Source organism: Grampus griseus (genome assembly GCF_964374135.1).
Source record: "Grampus griseus genome assembly, chromosome: 11".
In the NCBI taxonomy this organism is placed as follows: Eukaryota; Metazoa; Chordata; class Mammalia; order Artiodactyla; family Delphinidae; genus Grampus; species Grampus griseus.
In genome coordinates this window covers 21428823-21454481 of record NC_139005.1, presented here as the reverse complement: position 1 = coordinate 21454481, position 25659 = coordinate 21428823, and the positions used below count along the sequence as shown (strand labels likewise).

The 25659-nt window shown below is 38.7% G+C and overlaps 1 protein-coding gene across 4 annotated transcripts in view; it reads left to right on the top strand.

Moving 5' to 3' along the window:
• The window catches only part of ITPR2 (inositol 1,4,5-trisphosphate receptor type 2), a gene marked incomplete at its 5' end in the record, with an annotated part of 524405 nt that overhangs the window by 130440 nt on the left and 368306 nt on the right, over positions 1 to 25659 (top strand). For 3 of the 4 annotated variants that reach the window (XM_082665011.1, XM_082665012.1, XM_082665009.1), the window contains 4 exons: positions 62 to 106; positions 11851 to 12002; positions 17048 to 17147; positions 17682 to 17842. In XM_082665011.1, the coding sequence (XP_082521137.1) occupies positions 62 to 106; positions 11851 to 12002; positions 17048 to 17147; positions 17682 to 17842 (458 nt within the window). The remainder of the gene's footprint in view (positions 1 to 61; positions 107 to 11850; positions 12003 to 17047; positions 17148 to 17681; positions 17843 to 25659) is intronic. The other variant, XM_082665010.1, reaches the window with a different exon arrangement.

Here is a 25659-nt window from a genome sequence, read left to right as displayed (position 1 = left end):
CTGGTTTTGTTAATGTGCTTTTAATAGCAATTCAAAACTAGCTTTGTTTTTTTGTTTTTAGCTTAACCCTGATTATCGAGATGCCCAAAATGAAGGAAAAAATGTGGTGAGTAGAATTGCTTTTTTCCCCGTCAACTACAAGCATATTATTTATATTTTATATGAACAAATTGAAAAGTTAGTAGAAAATTTGAAGACTGGGGCTCTGAGAGAGATTCTCCAAGTAGAGGCTGTGGATTGAAGATAAAAAGTAAATGATGATTTGGCTTAGATTATAAGAAGATGACCAGAAGTGGGTGTTTAGGGAGATTTCCAGCAACTTGGAGGCCACTTATGATAGATTGCTGAAGGCAACTGGATTTGGGAGGTATGGTGGGTCTAGGTTTAGTTTTCAGAAGTTCATAGAAATTAGGAAGGAGGAATGGAATTGTGGCATAATATTAAAATAGGACAACAGAACAATCCTTTTCAATTCAAAATAATTTGGTTTCTATTTATGGGGAGAAATTGTTCAGTAACTAGATAATTCTAATTTCTAATAATCTACAGTGTGCTACTCAAAAAAAATTCACAATCTTATTTTAAAGCCAGTTTTCATTATAAATACTTATTATTATTTATCCTGCTCATCTCATCATAATTTGGAAAGAATATGACTTAACAATGACAACATGATTTAATTCAATTAAAAAATTCATAGAGGAAGGGAGTTACCAGTGGGGATGGGGGTGGGTTATGGGTGAAACTGTATGGTGATGGATGGCAACTAGACTTGTGGTGGTGACCACTTTGTAGTATATAAGATGTCGAACTGTTAATGCTGTACACCTGAAACTTATTAAAAAATTCAGAAATTCAGGATATTTTGATGTGATCCAAATAAAGCCTGGACGATGCACTGGATTTTTTTTTTTTTGGTGTTTCCTATTATCAATCATTTTTATTATTGTTGTTATATCAATATTTTTGATTACTCCTGCAGCTACTGTCCACTGCTCCATGGTGTCTACTGCATTTTCTGTGTGTGACTCTCAGCAGGGCTGGATTTCTTTAAAAGCAATTTAGCCAGATATTTTGATATAAAATAGACACAGTCTGTAATACAGTTTTGTTAGGAGTTTTGCCATCCCTTTTGGAATGGGTAGGTATTATTACTGCATCACCCCAAATTCTGCTCTTTGATAGAAACTGTTGGAATGTTTCATTAAAATGACTACTGTTGTACATTGGTGCACAGATTTACGTTTTAGGAGGATATGGGGCAGATGGATCAAATAAGAATTTCTGGACCTGAGTCAACCCTGTTTGACTCCTCTCTCCATATGATTATCATGTTTACAATAGAAATAAGCGAAGTATCAGGTCACTGACCCAGTGAAAACTTTAATTTGTGTCAAAATGTCTTTAAATATAGAAGTAGGTTTGTTAGATCCATTGGATCTTTTATTTATGATTCAATTTTATGTGTCTGTGTGGGCTTTTCTCCCCCTGGTTTTCAAATAGCTGCAGCAGGACTGTTGGGTCCTTACCTTCCTATGATTTAGGAAAATGCTATCAGTAGCCATGTTTAAAAAGCAAAGTGTGAATCATAGTTTCTTTGGTTCTTCCTATAAGCTTGTCGATGGTCTCAATGGTTTCCGGCCAGAGACCACCAGGAAAATACCCATACAAGTGGCGTTTATAACTCACTGCACGCACACTATGGGGAACCGTGCTGCTTCTGAGTAAGAAGGTGTTAGAAAAAACGTCTTATAGGAATTGGGCTTGTGCGATTGATTTTGGGGAAGATTTAAAGAAGTGGGGCTTTGCTGTGGACGGGAATGCTGTTAGGAAGAGGAGGTATCTTAATACATTTTATCTGTGGGTAGGGCAGGCTAGGTCTGTAATTGCTAAAGAAGCAGCAGTCGCTCATATTCGCTAGAGGACAGGAGCAGGATTGTCATTTTTTGTGGCTTGAACAACGTTCACAGTCTGTCGGTGTTCAGATATGGTCAGGGAGTGGTGTTGTTTTGTCTTGATCCATTCCAGTCATGAAGTGACCTTGTCTGGTGTTGCTGTTTTGTGAAATTGCCCATATTCACCAGGAGAACACCAGGAGAACCAGCTTGAGTGTCAGGCCAGCTCCTAGCAACACCAAGGCCTGGCTCATCCACCAGGCCAGCTGTCGGATGTCGGGGACTGCTTTTTTCTCTTTGTCAAGGTTCATTTCTGTGATATTCTATGTGACTTCTTGAGCGTGCTGTCGAGACAGCGGAGCTCTACTGTAGCACCACCATGAACTTGTGTAGCCTTGGACGAGTCAGATAGCTTTCCTGAGACTCATTTTCTTCACCTGTCTGATAGGATGAGGATGTTTGCCCTACATCTCTCACCTGCATACCATGGGGATAAAATGCCAGCAGATAAATGGGAAACTCTCTGAATAAAAGATGTTAGTAGGCTAAAAATGTAAGTTGTTTCTATTCAAAGGTCATCATATCAAAGCTTCAAATTGTGCAATTGAGTTAAATCTTTGGCTCATCTCCTTTTGGCTACATACCCTTTGGAGATGCTACCGATCATTTTGGGCAGAGCTGAGTGGGAGAATAGAGTGAATGAAGGGTTATGGAGCAGCGCAGAGCATATAAATAAGTAATAAATCCATGGTGAAGTTTACTCTTTGCGTTAATCAAGCTTTTGATTAGACTTGCTAAATATTTTTCCTTTGTATTCTGAAGTACAGTTTCTTTATCCTCCTCTAAAGGTGAGAAAGAGGACTCTTCTGTTTAAGCAGTGTTACTAGCAATACTTTAATTGCATACAACATAGGTGGGTTTGCTTTTGCTGTAGCATTTTATGACTGGATCTCATCTGTCATCTCAGAGACACATCCAACTGGAGACATCTGATTTCCTTCTCTCTAAAACCCCTAGCTTGAAAGTAAATAAAACTGAGAAAATGGAACAGTAAAGCTAACAATATGGCTTCTCATTTTATACACCATTTACCATCTAGCAATGATGATGTTTCTGTCTAAAAAAGAAAACAGAGGAGCGTTTAGAGTGTAGCCTGTGAAAAATGAAATCAGTTTCCCAAAACAATGCTATCTCACCTCAGATCTGGGTTCCAGTAACACTGAGTTCCCTGTGACCATGCTAATTATTTTCTTTCCTCATTTTCCCTACGTTGTCTATTTAATATCCAGTTAATATTTTTCCTGTAATTTAGAAACCTTTATCACATGTTGCCTTCCATTTTTGAAGTTTCAGAGGTTAATGGATAATACTGCTGAAATGAGGCGGAGTGTGTCAGAGCTCCCATTAAGACCCAAATAGCTGTATTTATTCTACAAAGAAGTCTATTATTTCCAATCTTACAAATGCACAGCATCCACAGGGACCCTGTAAATATTGGAACTGTATCAAGCCCAGCTGGGAACCTGAAAGTCGTTAGTTTTTTCTCCGTGCAAACTGGCATCTTTTCAAATGGCTCTTTGAAGGAGACTTTTCTGGAATAACACCACCCATTTTAACATTACCTTATTTATGTGGAATGTGATCTGATTCTTCCAGGGAATGTCTTTTGTCTGTGCTGGGGATCCTCGGCCTCAGCAATACTGATATGTTGATATTCGGGCCAGATCATTCTTGGTTGTGGTCGGGCTGTTCTCCGCATCGTAGGATGTTTAGCAGCAGCTCTGGACTCTACTCACTAGAGACCAGGAGTGGTCTCCCTGTTCTCCATCCCCCATCCCCCGCCCAAGTTGTGGCAACTAAAAGTGTTTCTGGAAATTGCCAGACGTCTCTGGGGAGCCAAACTCTCTCCCTTTGAGAACCATCCGTCTTTGTGCAAAAACATACATTAAACAGAAATGTTCTAGGAAGCATGAAACTTTGCCGAAATAGACTTGAAAATTCTATTCTGTAGAATTTTTCTTTTGGGGAAGGGTACCAGGTCCTGAAAGAAGACCCACAAGTTTCTTTGTGTTTTACTATGTATTCATCAGCGGTAAGATGATAAGGAAAAGAAAGAAAAAAGGGTCATATTGGGAATTAGTTTGAGAGCACCCGATTGTCAAGGAACCGTGGCAAGAGAAGAAGGGTTTGCAGCTTTAAATGGCAGGGTTGTGTCTGTTCCATAAAGTCTGCAGTGAGAGCCCCAGAGGGTCTGGACCAAAACACAGATGCCTACACAAAGTTATGCTGCCGTGGCCACAGGTCTGAATCGGCCCTGAAAACGCAGACATTGTTTCTTACCGAATGTCTCTGGCTCTTCACAGCAGAACTGCTACGTGATGTCTCTGCTGAAAATGCGATGACTCACAAATGAGGCAACAGAGAAGGTGTAACAGGAGGCTCCCTGCTGTGCGCCGCGGGCAGGGCCCCCAGGAGCTAGAGAAGCTGGCGAGCCATTAGCATCCTCTGGCTTCTCATACAGGATTTTCAATTTGTATAATCTGCGAGACTGTGTGCCTTTCCTTCCAAGTGAAAATGCTAGTTTTCTAAAAGCCCAGCAGACTAGGTTAACATTCTGCAGCCCTTCATTCCCTAAATTGAGAGTGTTTTGGAGACTGAGATGCTGTTAAATTTCACACCTGTTTAAGCTCTGTTGTACCTTAATGTCTTTTCATGATGCAAAGAGGGAGGGCAGTGTGCTTCTGTAATTCTCTGCAGAGAACTAGTGTTTTGGGGTCTTTTTTCTTACTTAAAAAGAGATGTGGGTTCGTAAACAAAAGCCACAAGTACACAATTTTGAACAGAACTGCCTTCATATTGTAGAAATATAATATTAATTTTCTTGATATTGAAGCTTGATCCATTTATTTAAAAACTGTATGCTTATAACTCATTATTCATATTTTATTAGTTAAAAAATTCCAAGGGTCTGGCTTGAAGTTTACTGTCAAACTGCTATGACAGCTTGTTAAGCAAATTAACAGAGTACAAGAGATTAATAGCAGAATGCTTAAGACTATAGCACTGTTTTAAAAAACTTCTAAATGTGTTAGAAGCTCTTATTCACACATAAACAATTGTTATGCTATTTATAAATGGAACTTATCTATTCATTAAAGCTTTTTTCCTCAAAGACCTAAGCAAATTATTTGGGGGTACATTCCACTTATCCTAGGTAATTAAAATTAAACCACAGGTCTTAAATAGTATGAGTAACTTAGAGTGACCTCTTTTAGCTAGCCCTAATAAGTGAGGTTTCTCTATGGAAAAGATTTTTATTTTTCACTGTAAGAGTGTCAAAATAGGTCTTTTGACTATTCTTATCAGGATCCCACGGGGAGATATTACCAAGGGGGATGGGGTAGGAGGGCAATCTCTTGGAACCTGAATCTGCTCGCCTTTTATAAGTCTAGAAAGTTCATTTTATTAGCCTTTCAAAAGGGGGAAAAGGACAGTGCATACAGGAGGATTGATTCCACTAGTGAATTCACAAATGACTGATGTATAAACCACAGTGCCGACTGTCAGTTGCTAAGTAGATCTAAATCCTTGGGTCAGTTAGTGCATTTTCCCTGAAGGAAAATCTATATCAAAACCTAAATTATGATTAGAAGATTGGCGTGGAGAGCTCAGGAAATTAGATGACACACATGCCTTTCAGGGATATGGAATTCCTCCAGGAAAACTGGAATACTAATTTGTTTCATCTACCCTAGCCTGCGGTGAGAGAAACTGTCAAATTCTTGTTCATTGACTCTCCGTTTGTTTAGGTTACATGCTTATCTTCTGTTAATAAAGCCTTTCTTCAAATATGGTTCAACGTAATTGATTAGATTTTATTTTCCTTAGCTAAAATCATATTTTAATTGTGCCTTTCTAATACTCCATTTAAACCACTTGTGCTCAAATCCCTGTGCCTACATATTCACAAAAATCCTTTGAGTTTTTTTCTACAACTGACTGATCTCGTCCATTATTTCTGCATTCTTACATTCTGAGGCAATCTTCCCTCACATGTATTAATAACACTCATTATGTTGGTGGTTCTTTCTTTTGGCTGCAGTAGCATTGCCAAATCCAGAAAAGAGCTCTTTCATAATATTTCTTTGTGACTGTAACTCTCCTCGTCTATTTCCCCCCAAGTTTTCATGTTAAGATGTAATAAACAGCAAACTTCCTTTTCTTTCTTTTAGAATTAGCACTTCCTCTTCTTAAATCTCTTCCTTCCTCTTTCTCTGCCTTCTTCCTCATCATAGTGATTATTATCTTCAATTTCAGACGTCACCACCATTTTTACCGTAGGGAAGGAGTTCATAGCTGCACGTGGTATTCTACTGGGCCCTATGTAAGAAGATTGTGTAGATCTTCTTAAGACCTTCTTGACTCAGTTGTTTGGGGTCAGGCAGAAGTGTGATTCCTGTGTCACCATTACATTTCAGAGCCTTCATGGAAAACTGCTCCTTTGCTATCCATATCTTAGTATAACACCTGGATTTTCTTGTTGAGCTGCATGGCAGAGATCAACGCAACAGCACACTTTTTTTTCATTGTTTTAGTTAGTTTGTTCATTCGTTTGTTCCTTCCCTCCCTCCCCCTCTATCTCCCCGTCTCTCCCATCTTTCCTCCCTCCCCCCTCTCTTTTCTGTTCTTTCCTCCCTTCCTTCAGTAGCTTTATTGAGATATAGTTTACATACCATAAGAATTCTCATGTTTAGAATTACAGATCAGTGGTTTTTAGTATGTTCACAGAGTTGTAAAACCATAACCACTATCTAATTTTAGAACATTTTTACCACCCCCGAAAGAAAGCCTGTATCCACTAGCAGCCCCTGGCAACCTGGATCTACTGTCTCTATGAATTTGCCTTTTCTGGACATTTCATAGGTGGAATCATGCAGTATATGGCCTTTCTTTCATGGCTTCTTTCACTTAGCATAATGCTTTTAAGGTGCCTGCAGGTTGTACCATGTATCTGTACTTCATTCCTTTCATGGCCAAATAATATTCCATTTGGTGCATGTACCACATTTTGTTTATCCATCATTCGGATGATGGTTATTTCTGCTTTCTGGCTTTTATAAGTAAAGCTGCTATGAACATTGAGTGCAAGTTTCTGTGGGGTCATATACTTTCATTTCTCTCGGGTAGATACCTAGAATTAGAATTGCTGGTTATATGTTTAACATTTTGAGGAACTGCCCAACTCTTCCTAAGTGGCTATACCATTTTGTGTTCCTCTAGCAATATAGGAGTGTTACAATTTCTCCACATCTTAACGCTTGTTATTGTCTGTGTCTTTGACTATAACCATCCTAGTACATTTTCCTAATTAGTAATGATATTGAGCACCTTTGCATGTGCTTCTTGGCCATTTGTATGTCTTCTATGGAGAAATGTCATCACATCCTTTCCTCAATTTTTATTTATTTATTTATTTTTGGCTGTGTTGGGTCTTTGTTGCTGTGCGTGGGCTTTCTCTAGTTGCGGCGAGTGGGGGCTACTCTTAGTGTGGTGCACGGGCTTCTCATCGCGGTGGGTTCTCTTGTTGCGGAGCATGGGCTGTAGGTGCACGGGCTTCAGTAGTTGTGGCACACAGTCTCTGTAGTTGTGTCACGCAGGCTGTGTAGTTGTGGTTCTTGGGCTCTAGAGCACAGGCTCAGGAGTGGTGGCGCATAGGATTAGTTGCTCCGTGGCATGTGGGATCTTCCCGGACCAGGGATCGAACCCGTGTCCCCTTCATTGGCAGGCAGATTCTTAACCACTGCACCACCAGCAAAGTCCCTTCTCAATTTTTAATTGGGTTATTTGTCTTTACAGCTATTCAGTTATAAGTGTTCTTTATATATTCTGCATACAAGTCCCTTATCAGATATATAATTTACAAATATTTTCTCTCAGACTATTTTTTTTAATAGACACTTTTTAAAGAGCGTTTTAGATGCACAGCAAAATCCAGTGGAAGGTACAGAGGGTTCCCACATACCCCTGCCAGCGCACAAGTACAGCCTACTATCAACATTCCTCACCAGAGGGGTACATTTGTTACACTGGTAAACCTGCCTTGACACATCATTATCACCCAAAGTTCATAGTTTACATTAGGGTTCTCTCTCAGTGTTGTACATTCTATCAGTTTGACAAAAGTATAATGATATGTCTCCACCATTATAGGATCATACAGAATAGTCACACTGCCTTTAAACTCCTCAGTGCTTTTCCTATTCATCCCTCCCTCCCCCAATCCCTGGCAGTATATTCACAGTATATTTTTATTGTGTCCATAATTTTGCTTTTTCCAAATACCATATTTGGAATCACACAGTGTGTAGCTTTTTCACATTGGCTTCTTTCAAGATGCATTTAAGGTTTCTTTGTGTCTTCTCATAACTTGATGGCTCATTTATTTTTAGTGCTGAATAGCATTCCATTGCTTGGATGTCCCACAGTTTATTTACCTACTCACCTACTGAAAGATTGCTTGGTTGCTTCTAAGTTTTGGTAGTTATGAATAAAGCTGCGGTGCAAGTTTTTGTGTGGACATAGCTTTTCAGTTCACTTGGGTAAATGACAAGGAGCACGATTGCTGAATCACATGGTATGGAATGTGTTTTGTGTAAAACCACTGAACTGTCTTCCACAGTGGCTGTACCATTTTGCATTCCCGCCAGCAATGAACGAGAGTTCATGTTGCTCCATATCCTCGTCAGCATTTGGTGTTGTCAGTGTTTTGGGTTTTGGCCATTCTAATAGGTGTATATGGTATCTCATTGTTTTGAGTGATATCTCATTAGAGAATTTGCTATTCCCTAATGACATTTGATGTTGAGCATCTTTTCATGTATATATTTACCACCTGTATGCCATCTTTGGTGAGGTGTCTGTTCAGGTCTTTTGCCCATTTAAAAATTGGATTATTTGTTTTATTATTATTGAATTTTAAGAGTTCTTTGTATATTTTGGACACCAGTTCTTTATCAAATATGTCTTTTGGAACAGTTTTCTCCAAGTCTGTGGTTCATCTTCTCATTCTTTTGAGAGTGTCTTTCACAGAGCAGAAGAAACCCATTTTCATGAAAACCAGTTTATCAATGATTTCTTTCATGGAAATTGCCTTTGGTGTCGTATTTTTCTTGTACACTGCTATTTTTCTTCTAGTGTTCACACTCATTTCCCTTTCTTTCTCCTTCCCTCATTCCTACTTTCTCGTTCCAGCTATTTCTCTTTCTTTAGACTCTTTCTCCCAACCCACTGTGAGAGTTGAAATATAGGAAATAAACAAAACTGTAGAAAGGCTGTCTAAACTTCAGTAGGGAATAATTAAAGACTAATGTTTTCAAGACCCAAAGGAGTAAATTACAAGTTATAGTATTTCACTAGACTAGCTGCTGCCAGAGATTTATTTGGAAGAAGTCTTTTTAGCTCACAGATGATCTATAAAGATCCCTCCCAAGCTTGATATTCCATGAGCCTAAGCTGTTATGTTACCCAGGCAGCCTTCTTTCCTGACTTACTTGTCTGGCCAGACTACTCTTATTGGGTCATTTAAAGACATTTAGGTTTTCCTCTCTCAGGATGTGATGGTGTTTTTGCCCTTCAAAGACTGTTGTCTTTAGTTCACAGACTTCCATGCCCTCAACGCAGATCACTGTGAATCACTGTGAAATGGGTCTCCTGACCCATGAGAATTTTGTCAGAAGACCTAAAGAAGGATCTTTTTTTAAAAAAAATAAACTTATTTATTTTATTTATTTATTTTTGGCTGCATTGGGTCTTCGTTGCTGCGCACGAGCTTTCTCCAGTTGTGGCGAGCGGGGGCTACTCTTCAGTGTGGTGGGCGGGCTTCTCATTGCGGTGGCTTCTCATGTTGTGGAGCACGGGCTCTGGGCGTGCGGGCTTCGGTAGTTGTGGCACGCGGGCTCAGTAGTTGTGGCTCGCGGGCTCTAGAGCACAGGCTCAGTAGTTGTGGCGCACAGGCTTAGTTGCTCCGCGGCATGTGGGATCTTCCCGGACCAGGGCTCGAACCTGTGTCCCCTGCATTGGCAGGCGGATTCTTAACCACTGCGCCACCAGGGAAGGAGGTTCTTAACCATGAGTTCATGCCTACCCTTTGAGGAGTGACTAATTCAGTGCTTAAGGGCTGCAGACCAGGCCGCTGGCTTTGGTTAATTTGGACTGAGGCGTGACTAGTTGAATATGGGGTTGAGCATTCACTATAGCACCCACTGCTCCCCTTGCCTTCCTCTTCCCCCCTCCTTTTTCCCTTTTTATTCCCTCCTCTCCACCTCCTCTCCCTCCTTCCTCTCTCCCTCTTCTTCACTCCCCCTTTTTCTACTCTGGTCCTTCCCCCTCTCCATCCTCTTTCCTTTGCTCCTTCCCTCATCCTTCATCTCCTGTAGGTAACTGCACTCATGTCTTTATTTAAAGGAAATAATCTCATCTTCCTCTCTCTTAAATTTTTGTGGTAAGATTAGTGAGAACAGTCAAGGGAACGGTTTTGCTATTGTGAGAACTTTTGTATCAATTCAGAAGTGGGGTTTGCTTACTGCTTTTGCGTTTCCTTCTCTCCTATTTCCTTATACTCACTTCTAGTGTATAGTAAGTTAAGAATACCTTTTTCTGATGAATGAACACAGTTCACATTTGCTGGTAAGAAACAACTGTTATGGGGGTTAAACCACCTGGGGAGAGTTTTCCAGACCCCTGTCTTCATATAAGTCTGAACTTAGATCTCTGCAGAAAACATATAAATCAGAGATGACAAGAGCTACCAGATACTCCTAGCCTATGTGAGATTTAGCAGATAGCAATCCTGTTCCTTCTTAAGAACACTGGCAGTTCCTCTGCCCATTCACAGTTAACTAGTGCTACCCGTTTGTGCACCATTTACAGAAGACACCAGCATGAAACTGCAAGGGTTTACTGATCCAAGGAAAATGACTTTCACAGTCTTGGGATGGAGCTTCAAGTGAATGTTTTGGAATGATCGGATGTAGTATTTCATTGTCATGGCAGCCTTTAAAGAAATGCTTGTCTTTGGATATAGATGGCTTTCATTTGCCTTTGAGCATCCCTTCCCACCTATTTTCTTTCAACTACCTGTGATGGTACAATGACAGTTTTTCTCTCTCATTTTCAAATTTCATTTGATTTAATAATTATATATAAGTAATTATATTTATGTACTTTAATACCAAGCTTATATTACATTTGCTGTATCATGTTTTGGTTTTCTTATACATCAGATTCTTCCATGGGACGCTGGAACTTGGGGAAGTTCGAGTGAAAATACATAATCATCAGTCTTGTGTTGTTTTTTGCTTAAAATGGTAGGAGTGTGCTAGAAATATTGACTGAGTTTCACATCATCTGAAAGCTTCTATTCCATTTGATTTCACTTTATATGCCATTATACTATGTTCTGGGATCTAATGAAATGAGCTGATGAACTGAATGGGAATGTTGCTGTTGATTCCCCCTCCCTCCAAGTTAATATCCCAATGATTTTTGGGAGTTAGGCAGGAACTCTGAAACACTTCCATGCTTACTCTTTAATTTATGAACTCTAGATGATTCAACACACTACTTCTTCTCTGTGTTTGTTTTAAATGTGGAATGGTCAAAATTACTACTGTGATAATAGGTTTAATACCAGGGAAGGGATCAAAACTATTGTGACTGTTAGTGCCTTGATAATTTGCCCAGGTCAAATCACCCCTCTGGAATGTGGGACTTATCACTGTTAATAATAATTACCTGAAAGGCTCTCAGGCCCAATCTGCTCTTTCTGGATGATGTGAACTGGATATCACTATAATCCAATGAAGAAATAAATGCAAATTTAAAACTTATCTTCCAGTTAATTGGAGAGTTTAGTAAGAAACATATAAAAGTAAAAAACCTTGTACTTCCTCAACAGAGAGATGGAGATCTTCCAACTGCAAAGAAGAAACGCCAGGCAGAGGAGAAGATCATGTACACTTTGGTCTCAGTCCCACATGGAAATGACATTGCATCCCTTTTTGAACTGGATGCCACAACTCTTCAGAGAGCGGACTGCCTGGTCCCAAGGTAAAAAAAAATATGGTTAAACAATAGTGTTTCTCTGAATAATTTTGCTGGCAGGTAAGGAATAAAAATCATAATCTTAGTATAATTTTTGTGATATAAAGAGAGCAAGCATAAGTGAAGAACAAGAGTTAAAAAAAATCATTCCTCTTTTGTGAGTAGATTAACATAGTTTGTTTTATTCTTAAAAATAATTCAAATGTGCAGGAGAAAAGAAATTCTGAAAAATTCATAAGAATCATTTATTCTTATTACTTATATGGCTTGTGGTTACTAAAATAAAAAATGATCTAGAAGCATTTCCATTAATAGTCATGGCATTTATTTTTATTATGTCAAATTAAAAATTTCATTCACTCATCATCCACTTGTTCATTTATTTAGTCATTCAGTCAACAAATCTTTTTAAAAAAAATTACTTTATTTATTTGGCTGTGTTGGTTCTTAGCTGCAGCACTCTGAATCTTTGTTGTGGCATGTGGGATCTTTTGTTGTGGTGCACGGGCTCCTTGTTGTGGTGCACAGGGCTCCTTGTTGCGGCCCACGGGCTTCTCTCTAGTTGTGGTGCGGGCTCCAGAGTGCGCGGGCTGCTCCTTGTGGCATGCGGGCTTCTCTCTAGTTGTGGCAGGGGCTGCAGAGCGTGGGCTCAGTAGTTGTGGCATGTGGGCTTAGCTGCCTCACCGCATGTGGGATCTTAGTTCCCCGACCAGGGATCAAACCCGCGTCCCCTGCATTGGAAGGTGGATTCTTAAGCACTGGACCACCGGGGAAGTCCTTCCGTCAACAAACCTTTATTGAGCATCAATTCCATTCCAGGCATTGCCCTTGGCATTGGGAAGAAAACCATGAGCAAACTGGTTATGAACTTAAATTCAGATGGGAGTGGGAGGCAATAAACAAATAAACATAAAATATAAGGTCAGGTAATAAGAACGTTTTGAAGAAAAATTGAAGAGTATGGGGAGTTCTATTATGAGACCTCTTGATTTAGGACATCCGAGAAAAGATCTGAATGATTTGAAGGGTCAGATCCTCTCCATATGGGAGAAGTGTTTCAAGCAGCAGGAACACAAAGTGGAAGAATCTTGAGATTTACTAGGTGTGCTGAAGGACCAGCTAAGAGACCAGTTGGCCCCCAGTGAGGGAGGGGAAAGGAGATTGTTAATGAGGGAGTCAGAACTTAATGTAAGAGAGTATTTTACGTTCTTTCACTTCGATTTGATTATTTTAATTAAGATTTTTTTGTTTTGCCTAGAGCTGTCTGCTTTCCAGCAATAGCACTCTGATGTGATCTCTAGATGCATAGAGGAGTTTTGCCCATATATTCAGGTCTAGTGAAATGGTTCTAAATTGTCCTTGGTACAGCATGCTTGTACCTTGCCTTGGGCAGGTGGCAGTGGTTAGGCTGAAGGTACCTGCTCAAAATGCAGACATTATTGTGTAGGTTACTTTCAGGGCAGGTAAAAAGTTGCTGTACTAACACTGCCAAGAAACACTGCTCCTTGGACTTCCTTGGCTGTTTCCTGGCTGTTCTCATTCGTGAGAAATGTAGCTCAGTCCACGGCCATACCACCCTGAATGTGCCCAGTCTTGTCTGATCTTGGAAGCTAAGCAGAGTCGGACCTGGTTTATACTTGGATGGGAGAAATGTAGCTGAATCTTGGCCTTATATGAGCCCTCTCTCACTCTGTTGTACCAATAGAAGCCTGTAAAGAAATACCCTCTGAAGGTCTGGCCTGATGCAGGTCTTTGACCTTCTCTTCTGAGTCTTGCATCTTAATAAATCCTTACTCTGACTATGCATTTTAGATTTTAACTCAGCAAGAATAGAGTCCTTCTTGAACTCTAACCAAGAAAGTTTGCTTAGGGAAATGATAGAAAGATCTTACTGTAATGTGACTAGACCCAAGACAAGCCCCTGAGCCTCACTTTATATGGAAGGTTTCATCTATTCCTGTTTCAGAACTGCTGAAGCCCTTCTCAGTATCGAACAGAATTTTGTATTAACATAGATTCATTTGTCATTAATTGTTTTAACGCTAACACTAATGAACACTTAATAATGACTACTATTATAACTCTGGAGCGCTGGCTGTGTGCTAAGCACTGTGTCAGCTTCTTTATAAATGTCTTATTTAATGCTGGCAGCAACTCTTACAGATCAGGAACTAAGGACTTAGAGCAGTGCTTTTCAAGTTGGCTCTAAACTGGAATCACCTGGGCAGCATTGCGCCCTCTCCATGCTCTGGCCGCACCAAGACCAGTGAAATCAGAGTCTTGGGGGCAGGATGCAGGCTTTACTTTTAAAAATCAGTACCCAGGTGAGTCCAATGCGGGGTCAAATACTTCTCAAGCTTTACACTCTGTAATCAGTGCTTCTCACACTTTAATGTGTACTGAACCACCTGGGGATCTGATGGCAGCTCAGATTCTGATCTGCTTGGTCTAGGGTGGGGTCTGAGGTCTGCATTGCTAACAGACCCTCAATGCTGATGCTCCTGGTTTGTGGACTAGACTTTTAAGTATCAAGGGCTTGGAGCAGTGGTTCCCAGTCTTTGGTGCGCGTTGGAATATCTGGGGATCTTTAAAAAGTACTGATGCCTCCTCTTACTCCCAGACGTCCTGATTTAAATGGTGTGTGGTGCAGCTTGGGCAATAATAGGGTTGTAAAAGCTTTCCAGGTGATTCTAACATGTAGCCAAGTTGGGGAACCACTGGCTCAGTGTGATTAGGTTGATTGATCCTTGTCAAGCTCATGAAGTGGAATTTGATTCTGGATTCTGTGATCAAAATCTGTACTCTTAACCGCTATGCTACCGTGCCTTCATCTTTTAGACATTCAGATTATATCAAGATTTTAACAATGGATTTATGTGGTGTGGGTCCTAAAGAGTTACTCATTTCCAAAATTCTTAGAAATTGCAGGTTATTATGCTCAAACGTAGTCTCTTTAGCTTGGAACCCAGCCATCTAGGTTGACTCCATAAGCAGCTATAGAAGGTCCAGGAGTAAGAATAGGGGGAACGACACAGAGCTGAATAAGCTATGGCCTCACTTTCCAGATGCTTAAAATATCAATACAATGAGGAAGATAACTGAGTCCAAGTGACATCTCCTGTATAATTCCATGCAGAAGATAAGTGGTAATACAGAGGTATTTCACGATTGGACCTTTGCTGATTATTTGGACAAGGATTGGACCTTCGCTGTTTTAGATTTTTGAAACAATCTCTATTTCTTTTTTTGCACTTAATTTATTTGAAACTTTGTTCACGTCTTGCTAAAGCATTCTAATATTTCGTTCCAAGTGTGATAGCGGCATAGCAGGCACCTCTGTGCAGGGCAACAGAACATCTATTACAAACATACCGTGTTTCACAGTGCTTTCCCCTGGAAGAGCAGACTCTATACTTTCTGGCGGCATTTTTTTTAGTCCTGTGGGTATTATTTCCTCTAGAATATGTTCTTTTACTTTACCTGATAGTCCACAAGGTGGATCTTTGCGGGGGTCTCTTTTAGAAACACCACGAGAGGGACCAGGTGTGGGACTACCACTGCATTCACCAAAATGGTCAGTTACCCATTCTCTAGCTACTGCTAACAAAAATTGCTTGTAAGACATTTTATTCAGTGCATTAACTCAGTCTCTATTTTATCTACTTTTATGAATGAAAAGAATCATGATGTTTGAGAATGAATCTCTTTCCCTGAAGTCCTTGGCGTTTTATTTGATTTTCTCTTATTGGCCTTAATGCTTTCTGCCTCATGTTATATGATTTATTTATCTTATCTTTCCTACTGAACTTTCAGCAACTTGAAGGCAGAGAACTTACCTCAGTGGTTTTCTTTTAATAGATACTTTATCCATTTTGTTAAAGAAATAATGATAATAGATTCACCAAAAATGATAATATTTGAGCTGGGTGAAGCTCTAGCTGTCCTTTCTTATGCACTCTCTCTCAGTTCACATATAGTTGATTCTTATTATTTCTGGAACATGAATTAGCAAATACTGACCCATTGCTTCTGAGGGAAATGCAGAGTTAGGTACCTGCAAGCCTCTGGGCACAATATTTTTGTCAATCAATCCATACTCAACCTTATTTTATATGTGTTTTTGTTTAAAGACACCTTATTTAATATATATTGTTTCATTAGCGTTGAATTCACGGCCATCATCACTATAACTCATGCCTGAATGAAGCATCTCTTATATGAGTTGTTTTCTCCGTAATGCACATCACAGTCTTGCTGTATAGGAACACAAGACAGCACTTCAGCACTATGCTTAGGACTGTTTTAAACAATGAATTCACTAACAACAGACAGTGAAAAACATGGCGCCAAACAGACCACAGAAAGACACTTGTTGACAGTATGAGAGCAGAAACAAGAAGGAAAAGCATCGTGTTGTTCGCCTCACTGGGAATGTGAGTGGCAGGGAATCAGATTTTTTGCCACTCCGTGTATGTCTGAGAATGACTTCCAGAGTGACCCAAGTATTGATTTTGGGGTTACGGATAAATTTTTGTGAGTAGGCAGATTCACAGGCATGGAATCTGCGATTAATGGGGATCGACTGCACTGTGTACTTTTACGTGCAGATGATTAAACCACAAAAGGGACTACAATCAGACAGCAGTTTTAACTCAGATGGTTACACAGTCAGTGCTTCTTACTCTAGTATGCATCAGAATTGCCTGGAAAGGCTGGTAAAATCCTGTTGTATCTCACCCTCAGAGCTTCTGAGTCAGTGGACTGGGATGAAGCCTCAGAATTTGCATTTCTAACTAGTTCTTAGGTGATGCTGATGTTGCTGGTCCAGGGACCAGATTCTGAGAACCACTGGTTTATGTAATAATACTGCATGCTTTGAAATAGCCTATAGTTCAGATAGTCCCTTTAAACCAGACTGATCTACACTTGAGTCAGTTACTAAGTCTAAAAATATATTTATATTCATATCATGTATGAAACTGGTAAATATGTTGATATGTAAGTGTGCTAATTTTTTATAATCTGTGTTTTTAATACTATTTTTCTTTTAGGAATTCGTACGTTCGGTTAAGACATTTATGTACAAACACGTGGGTAACCAGCACTAGCATCCCCATAGACACAGATGAAGAGAGGCCTGTTATGTTGAAGGTAAATGTTGCCGAGAGTGGTTTACTTTTCAGCCAGATGTTGTGTGAATAGGATTAGGGGGTGACTGACATGTTCTTACAGTTGAGCTTCACCAGTATTAGAGATTATTGCAATTAATTTCATCAGGCACTCGTGCCTACCGGTTGCTTTAGGCAGCTGAACTTAGAGGCTAGACTGCAGCCGGGCTGTGATTCAGGAAGATGTAGCAGAGATACCAAAAGAGTGGGAGTAGCATATAGAAAGGGAAGAAGATTCTAGGAGGGCATTTCCTCTCCTCTGTTGAAACTGAAGCAAAGAACATGTGTGAAAGGGATACGTTTCTAGGCGGGCTTTGAAAACAAGGCAGGAGATGGGCACGGGAAATCTGTGTCCCTACGGCCTTTCATAGTGGACGATGCATGTAGGAATTACTGTGTTTGGATTCTCTACTCCTGTTTTGTATCTCTTAAACAGTACTAAGATGTGTTAGTAGTTGAAGAATATTGCATAGTTATTTAGTAAAACAACTAATCTTAGTGGAAAAACACATTGCAGATCGGAACTTGCCAAACAAAAGAAGATAAAGAAGCTTTTGCCATTGTGTCTGTCCCGCTGTCTGAGGTCCGAGACTTAGACTTCGCCAATGACGCAAATAAAGTGCTGGCGACCACAGTTAAAAAGCTGGAAAATGGCACAATAACTCAGAATGAAAGGAGGTTAGTGACTTTTAAAATGACTTTTAAATCATAGAGTCAGTTGTCAACTCTTGCAGTAGCCCTCAGGTGAATGAATGACTCTAAGGGAATATGTAGAATGGTTTCCATAGCAGCACACCTGCTTCTGAATGAGCAGATCCCGGGGAGTGAATGAAAATGGTGACATTAAAATCTGGTGGAATATTTACTTTTTCCATTTTAGCTTGGCTTGAACACAGTTGTTTTTAGTTACTTTCTGGTCTTTCCTTTTAAATGTTTCGTAAGAGATGCCTTTTGCTGCACTTGATTTGATATTTGAGTTGGGAGTTCTAAAGGTCCTAAAAGAGGTTTTATGTTTTTCTCTTCTTACTTATTCAAGATACATTTCTCTGCTCAAGTACCACAAAACAAGCATGTTATATAATACCAGCAAACAATCTGCAAAGTGTGCCTCTCTGCCCTTGTAACTGCCTCAGAGAAACTGGATCTTTGATTCTTCAACTCTGGTTTTGGAAATAAGTGAGACAGAGAATGATACTGATAGCTATCAGTCATTTTATCCCTAATTTATGTTGGTACCATGTTAGGCACCGTAAATATATTTCTCTAGTCCTTCAAACAGCCCTGAGATGGACATTACTCCCATCTTACATAAAGGAAAATTGAAAGGTTAAGCAAATTAGGTAAGGTCACACAGTAAGTGGGGGATTTAATCATGTGTGGTTTTAAAGTCCATAGGTTTCCAGCACACCAGAGCACAAGCATTGTCTGTATTTCTCCACTTCATGGTCTGCTATATACCTTTCAGTTTGAACAAGAAAAAGCTATTTACCAATTTCCCAGGCATTCATACGTTGGAACTCTCATACACAGCTGGTGAGATGATAATTGGTATAAGCACTTTGGGACATAGTTTGACAGTAATGAGCAAAGTTAAAGAAGCAGTCTCTCCTCATGTAAGTGGAATCATGTAGTGTTTGTCCTTCTGTGACAGGCTCATTTCACTAAGCATAATGTCCTCCAGTTTTATGCACATTGTCACATGTGATGAGATTTCCTTATTTTTTAAAGTTGAATAATATTCTTAGGACAGTTTTCTTGTGCAAACTGTCAAGATGCTGAATGAAATAGGTGGGTACAGATGGAGAGGGAGGGCGCAGACTGCTGACATTAAAGTACTGACCTCCACATTCTGGTTCTCCTAATATCACAGCTGTGAGGAGTCAGAACCCAGAGAACGGCCGACTGCATGATTTGGTTCATTTTCTTAACTGCATATGTAATCTTCGGATGATAATAAAATAGATTATAGGAAAACTGAAAAAAAAGTTGAATAATATTCTATCATAGGTGTATATTGCATTTTCTTTATGCATTCATCCTTTGATGGACATTTAGTTTCCATATTTGGCTGTTGTTAATAATGTTGTAAAATAACTCATAGAAACAGAGACTAGACTGGTGGTTGCCAGGGGCTGGCAGGAGGGAGAAATGAGGAGTTTCTGCTTAACGGGTATGAAGTTTCATTTATATGAGATGAAGATCGGCTGTACAACATTGTGCCTGTAGTTAACAATACTGTATTATGCACATAAAAATTTAAAAAGGTAGATCTCATGTGTTCCTAACACACATGCACGCGTGCGCGCACGCACACACACACACAATCACACACACACACACACACACACACACACACACACACACAGAAGCAAGTAGTCCATGACTTACCAATTCTGCTCCTAGGCTGAACGTTCTTGAACATCTGTCCAAAAGAAGTTTCTATCTGTGTGCACCAGGACACATTTAAGAATGTTCAGCCTTAGTCTAAATAACCCCAAACTGAAAACTGTTAAATGTCCATCACCAGTTGAACAGGTGAATACAGTTTTGGTATCGTCATATGGTGGTATACATATATAACAATGAAAATACATGACCTACATCTATGTACAACTACATGGATAAATCTAATAAACTTTAGATTGAGTGAGAACAAGACACAAATGTATTCACTGTAAGATTATTTGTAAAGTCCAAAATCAAGCAAAATTGAACTCTTTGGGGTTTAAGAAATTGGCAGAACTATAAAGAAACGCAAGGAAAGAATTGTCACAGAAATCAGGATGGTGTTCTCGGGGGGAGGGATTTGAGGAGACTTTTTCAATGTTCCACTTCCTACTCTGCGTGGTGGCTTGATAAGGTTTACATGGTAAGCATTCCATAATGAAACACATATGTTTTATGAACTTTTAGATCCTGTCTTACAATACAAAGGAACAGAAAAATCCAAGTTGCTTCCCTCCAGCCGTATCAATAGAAAAAGTCATAAATATGCTAACCAATGGAATAGTTATTTCTCAGCTTCCTCTGTTCTTACCTCTGTTTCCCCCCTAACACACCTGCATTTGAAAACCACTCTTGTGTATGCAATCGACCTCCAACCCCGTCGGGTGAAATGAATAAAGACCACAAGCTGAAGCAACTGCTCCCCTGTTCTGGACGACAGATAATTAAATATCAGAACTAAATTGTGACAGGCAATGGATTCCCATGTGTAGATACCACTTTTTTTATGTCTGTTATTTAGCTATTAACTCTGCTTTTGATGAATCTGTTTCTTTGTCTCTGTCATTGTCACATACGCGCAGAAATTTCCTCAGCCTCGCTAAAAAGTCTCCCTTGCTAAGTATTAAGGTGTTCCTTGAAGAAAAGGACAAATAAAGATTGATTATGAGCACTCCGCCATTGCCGACTGTAACTCTTCTTCAGTTACTGCCGGAGAGAATCTTAACCTCTCGAGATGATTTTCAGGAAGGTGGTGGACCAGGACTGACCAGGGATCGTGCATTTTTATTCCCCCGCTATTTTAGAGTGAAAAACATTGTAGCAAAAAGAAGGTCTTACCTGAGAAATAGGAAGTTGCAATGATTGATCTTCATTTAGTAATTTGCAAAAAGCCACCTGCCATCAGAACTCATTCAAAGCTGCCTGTCAGTACAGGGGAGCTTATAGGCTTAGTTGAATGTGTTTATATTATTTTCTCAGTTTTAGAATTTGATATAAAATTCTTTCTGAAAATTCCACACAACTCTGACTCCCCCCCCTCCCCAGAGAATGAAGTTATTATTAGAGATTCTTTTACTCAAAACCATGAAGAATGTTACAAGGTCAAAGGGAACATGTTAGAATATAGGAGATCTGTCTGAAAATGCCTGTATTGTTCCAATCCTTCTTCCCCTACCTCCCCTCCCCTTTCATTCACCCCAGGAGTGGGCTCCAGAGGCACAGCTCCTGTGTTCTGCTCCAAGATCCTCAACCTCAGATATTTTTTTCGTGGAATTTTCCTCTGCATAGCTGCACCAACAAAATAGACAGTATTGGGAACACATTGGGGTGGGAGAGGAGAGAGGACAGAGGGGGGTAAATCTGTTCAGAGCTGGAGGAGGTGAGTCCTGCACCACGTTTTACCTCTGAGGGTACAGAAAAAGAGGTGGGGTTCCTCTGCTGCCTTTACAGTTCAGTGTCCATTTGTTTTCAGTGTTACTGAACTCCTGGTCCATGCCAGGCACTGGGCGCTGCAGCGTGTGTACACACAGTGCCAATGCAGTGGTGAACAGCCCAGACCCCAGCCAAGTCTTTCTGCAATTTGGGGGCTTGAGCACTGGTTCGAATTCCTTGTGATAGGATTTCAGGATCTAGAGCAGGGGTCATCCAACATGTGATCACCAGATCAGATGTCCTGATTCAAAGTTAATATTTTCCTATAGCAGTATCATCTCCCCTTGAATTTTTATTTGCCTGATACTACTATCTTGACAACAGCTAACTTTTGTTTAGTGTTTGACTAGATGTCTTATTTTCAATATCCATTTGTTTCAGATTTCCCGGTCATTTTGTTTTGTTAATGTCTCTTGTGAGCGGCTGAGAGCTGGATTTTTAAAATCTAATCTGATAGTCTATTTGAATTTGCTAAAGTTTAATTACTTTGCATTTGATAAATAATGTGTTTGGACTTAATCCCTATGGGTATCTTATTTTGTTATTTTCTTTCTTTAGTGTAGCTTTTTTTCCCTTTTCCTCCACTTCTTTCTTGCTTTCTGTTAGATTGATGAAGTTTTTATTTTCTCCCTATTTTTCCTTTTCTTCTACTGGTTTAAAAGCTATAGATCATATTTCTATTCTTTCGCAAGTGCCCTTATGTTCTTGTCATACATTTCAACTATATATTCTTTCTTACAAAAGTTGAAGATATTAAATATTTCTTTCTCTCATGGGAGAAAAATGCCTCAGAATGCTTTAATTATACACTGACATTCTACCTCCCATCATTTTTTGGAATAGTTGTCTAAAACCATAGTTCTGTGTTTATTCTTTAAATTACTTGTATCACATAAATTATGATGTATCACTTTTTATTACTGAAAATCCAGTTCCTAAAAATTTCTTTTAGTTATTAATTATATTTCTTAATGTACTTTACCTGTTGTTCTGTTTGCTTTTATTTCTTGCATCTCACTCCTGCCTGGGTTCACTTTTCTTCTTGCTGAAATTTGTTCTTTAGTCTATTCAATGAGGTTATAAATCTTATTAATCTTCATGTATGTGAGAATGTCTTTATTTTTCCTCCTATCTTAAGTGATACTTTATGTATGGAATGCTAGCTTGACAATTCTTTTTTTTAGTATTTTAAAGTTGTAATTTAATTATATTCTATTATCTCTTGTTGCCATTAAGAATTGTTATTCTTTATTGGCATTTTTCTTTACTTTCTGATAATTTTCTGTTTTTTTTTCCTTTGTCTTTGATGTCATAAAATTTCACTACAATGTGTTTACAAGTAACTTTTATTTTTGTTTTTCCCACTTGACATTTAGGGTATGCTTTTGATCAGAATACTTAAGTCTTCCTTCAATTCTGGAAAATTTTCAGCCATTTTCTTTCAGATATTACTTCTTTGTCTTTTCCTCTTATCTCTCTTCTGGAACTCCTATTAGGTGTATGTTGGATCCACTTAATTCATCTTCTTTATCTTTTAAATTTCCTTTTATAATTTGCCTTTTAGAATCTGTTGCTCTCTGGATTGAATTTTTCAATACTGTCTATATTGTAAGTCACTACTTTTTCTTAGAATGTGTGTATAATAGTTTACCTTCATGAATTATATTTTTATTTAAATGATTATAATTTTATTTCTCAGATTTCTATTGATTCTTTTGCATAGCCACCTTTTCTTCATTTGTATCTGCCCTCTTTTATATATGTTGTCTTTTTTGGTATATAGTTATTTTCTTTATCTCTTTGAGGGTTGGAAACACTTATTTAAAAGCTATTTTGAAATTGTTCTGTTACTTGAATTTTGTTGGTAACGAATTGGCCTCCTGATTTTTTAGTATGATGGTTGGCTTTCTTAATGTCAGTTTTTCTCATGTGCTTTGGAATTTAAATATGCAGGCTCTTCTTGGATGGGCGATTTTTGCTTATCCTCTCTCTACATTCACTCATCTTTTTTATTAGTTTTATGGTTGCCTCTACCTGGCTTGCCTCAACAAGTCTGGAGCCAGATCTGATATTGAGGGCTGAGAGTTCATGTCTTATGGTAATTTAAGGCTTTAGCCATTGAGATCACAGGTGGGTATGTCCAGTCCTGTCTGTGCTTCCTCTCTTTCCTCCTACTACTCACTGTACAGCTAGGGCCCAAACAGGGATCACCACATTTTTAAGGTTCCTTTAAGAGATGGAGAAGCCCTGCTTTAGTCTCTGCTTTCTTGTCTTTAGTTTAACTCCTTATCACATGCTTTCAGTACCCATTTTCTTGCCAGTACTGAATATTATCCTTGCTCATCGCTGTCTTTCTTATTTTATTCCTGATCCACAAAGCTTTTTATTATGGTTTTAGGTATGTCTTTTAAAAAAATATATTTCATCTCTCATTGCTGCCTATGATAAAAAAGTCACAAAAAATTTTTTTAGTAAAAGCAGATTAATAAGATTGAATGAGTTAGTAGGACCTAACCATCTCCCAGTATAGAATTGTAATTTTATCTAAACTGAAAAAACCCACTTTTGTCTGCCACAGGTGGGATGCTTGAGGTGAAAAGACAAAAGAATAAGGTTTCAACAGTTTCGGAGGTCAAAAGAGAAGACTAGTTTTCTTGGCTATCATTGCCTCAACATCAAGGGAGGTGGGCTCTGCAAATAAGTTAATGTACAGCGATCCTCAGTCAAGACTTAATTTTCTTCATCATCACTCCATTAACTATATCAATTTTTAGGCCATTTGGAGGAGTTTGAAGCAGAGTCATTTGTAGTTGCTCCCAAAGTTGCCCTTTCTTAGATGTCTAAACGTCTGAATACAATATCCTCAAAACAGCAAGAGAAAAAGAACACTAGTACTTTTAAAAAGAAAATGCAGATATATTTATGCTCGGACTGGACTTGTAGATTGAGCCACTAAGGTTCAACTTAATTTCAGTTTGTTCAAGAAATCTGAGCTCAAAATAAATGTTTTATTATTTCTTTTAAGAATAACAGAATGATATAGAAGACATTGAGTCACAATTTCAAAAGAAATTCACACCACATTTTGATGCGTAGGAATCATGTTTTACATTTCTGTGGTTGCCCACGGAAGTTGTGTGAGTGAATCCTATTCGTTAGACATGTTGTCAAAAAGAAATAGATTGGGTTAAGATTTTAAATAGGCACACAAGAAAACATAATATCTCTGGAATTTGGGGGTGGAGTTTATGATCCTTGGAAGTGTGCTGAAATTTGGATGTGGTGGCTAAATTCTGGATTATGGATGTGTCCACTTAACTCCATTCCATTGCAGGAGGTAAATCTGGAGATAAGATCGAGATGCTTCCTAACTGAATACATTCCACACTTTGCTAGAGTCGCTGAATCTCTTAAATTGTAGTTTTCTTATTGATGTTATCATGATTGATCATGATGATAATGGTGAATAATTATGCTAACGTATGTGGATAAAGCTTATTTATTTATTGAAGTATAGTAGATTTACAATGTTGTGTTAGTTTCTAGTGTACAGCAAAGTGATTCAGTTATACATAAATATACATATTCTTCTTCACATTCTTTTCCATTCCAGTTTATTACAGGATACTGAATATCGTTCCCTGCGCTATGCAATAAAACCTTGTTGTTTATCTATTTTATATATAGTAGTTTGTGTCTGCTAATCCCAAACTCCTAATTTATCCATCCTCCACCCCCTTTCGCATTTGGTAACCGTAAGTCTGTTTTCTATGTCTCTGAGTCTGTTTCAATAAATAAGTTGTAAATAAGTTCATTTGTGTCATATTTTAGATTCCACATGTAAGTGATATCATATGGTATTTGTCTTTCTCTGTCTGACTTACTTCACTTAATATGATAATCTCCAGGTCCATCCATGTGGCTGCAAATGGCATTATTTCATTCTTTTTTATGGCTGAGAAATATTCTATTGTGTATATATATACCACATCTTCTTGGATAAAACATATTTAAATATTTGTTGGATAGCTTTTGTTGTATCCAAAAATTCACATACGGTGCAGCTCCCTGGTGGTCTACTACCTGGGATCATAAAAAAATTCATATAGAAAATGAAAAATCACAGGAAGGAGGAAGAAGAAGGCTAAGGGGGGAACCACTGAAGTTCAAGTAATTGTTAAAATAATAACTGAAATGTAGAATTTAAAGGTGAACATTAGTGTATGATTTTAGAATATTATGATTTTTATAGATCAGGTAATACTTTCAGAACAATTTAGAGCATCTGATTGCTTACTCTTGTCTTTCTATGAAGTTCAGTTAAGTTTTTCCTCTTT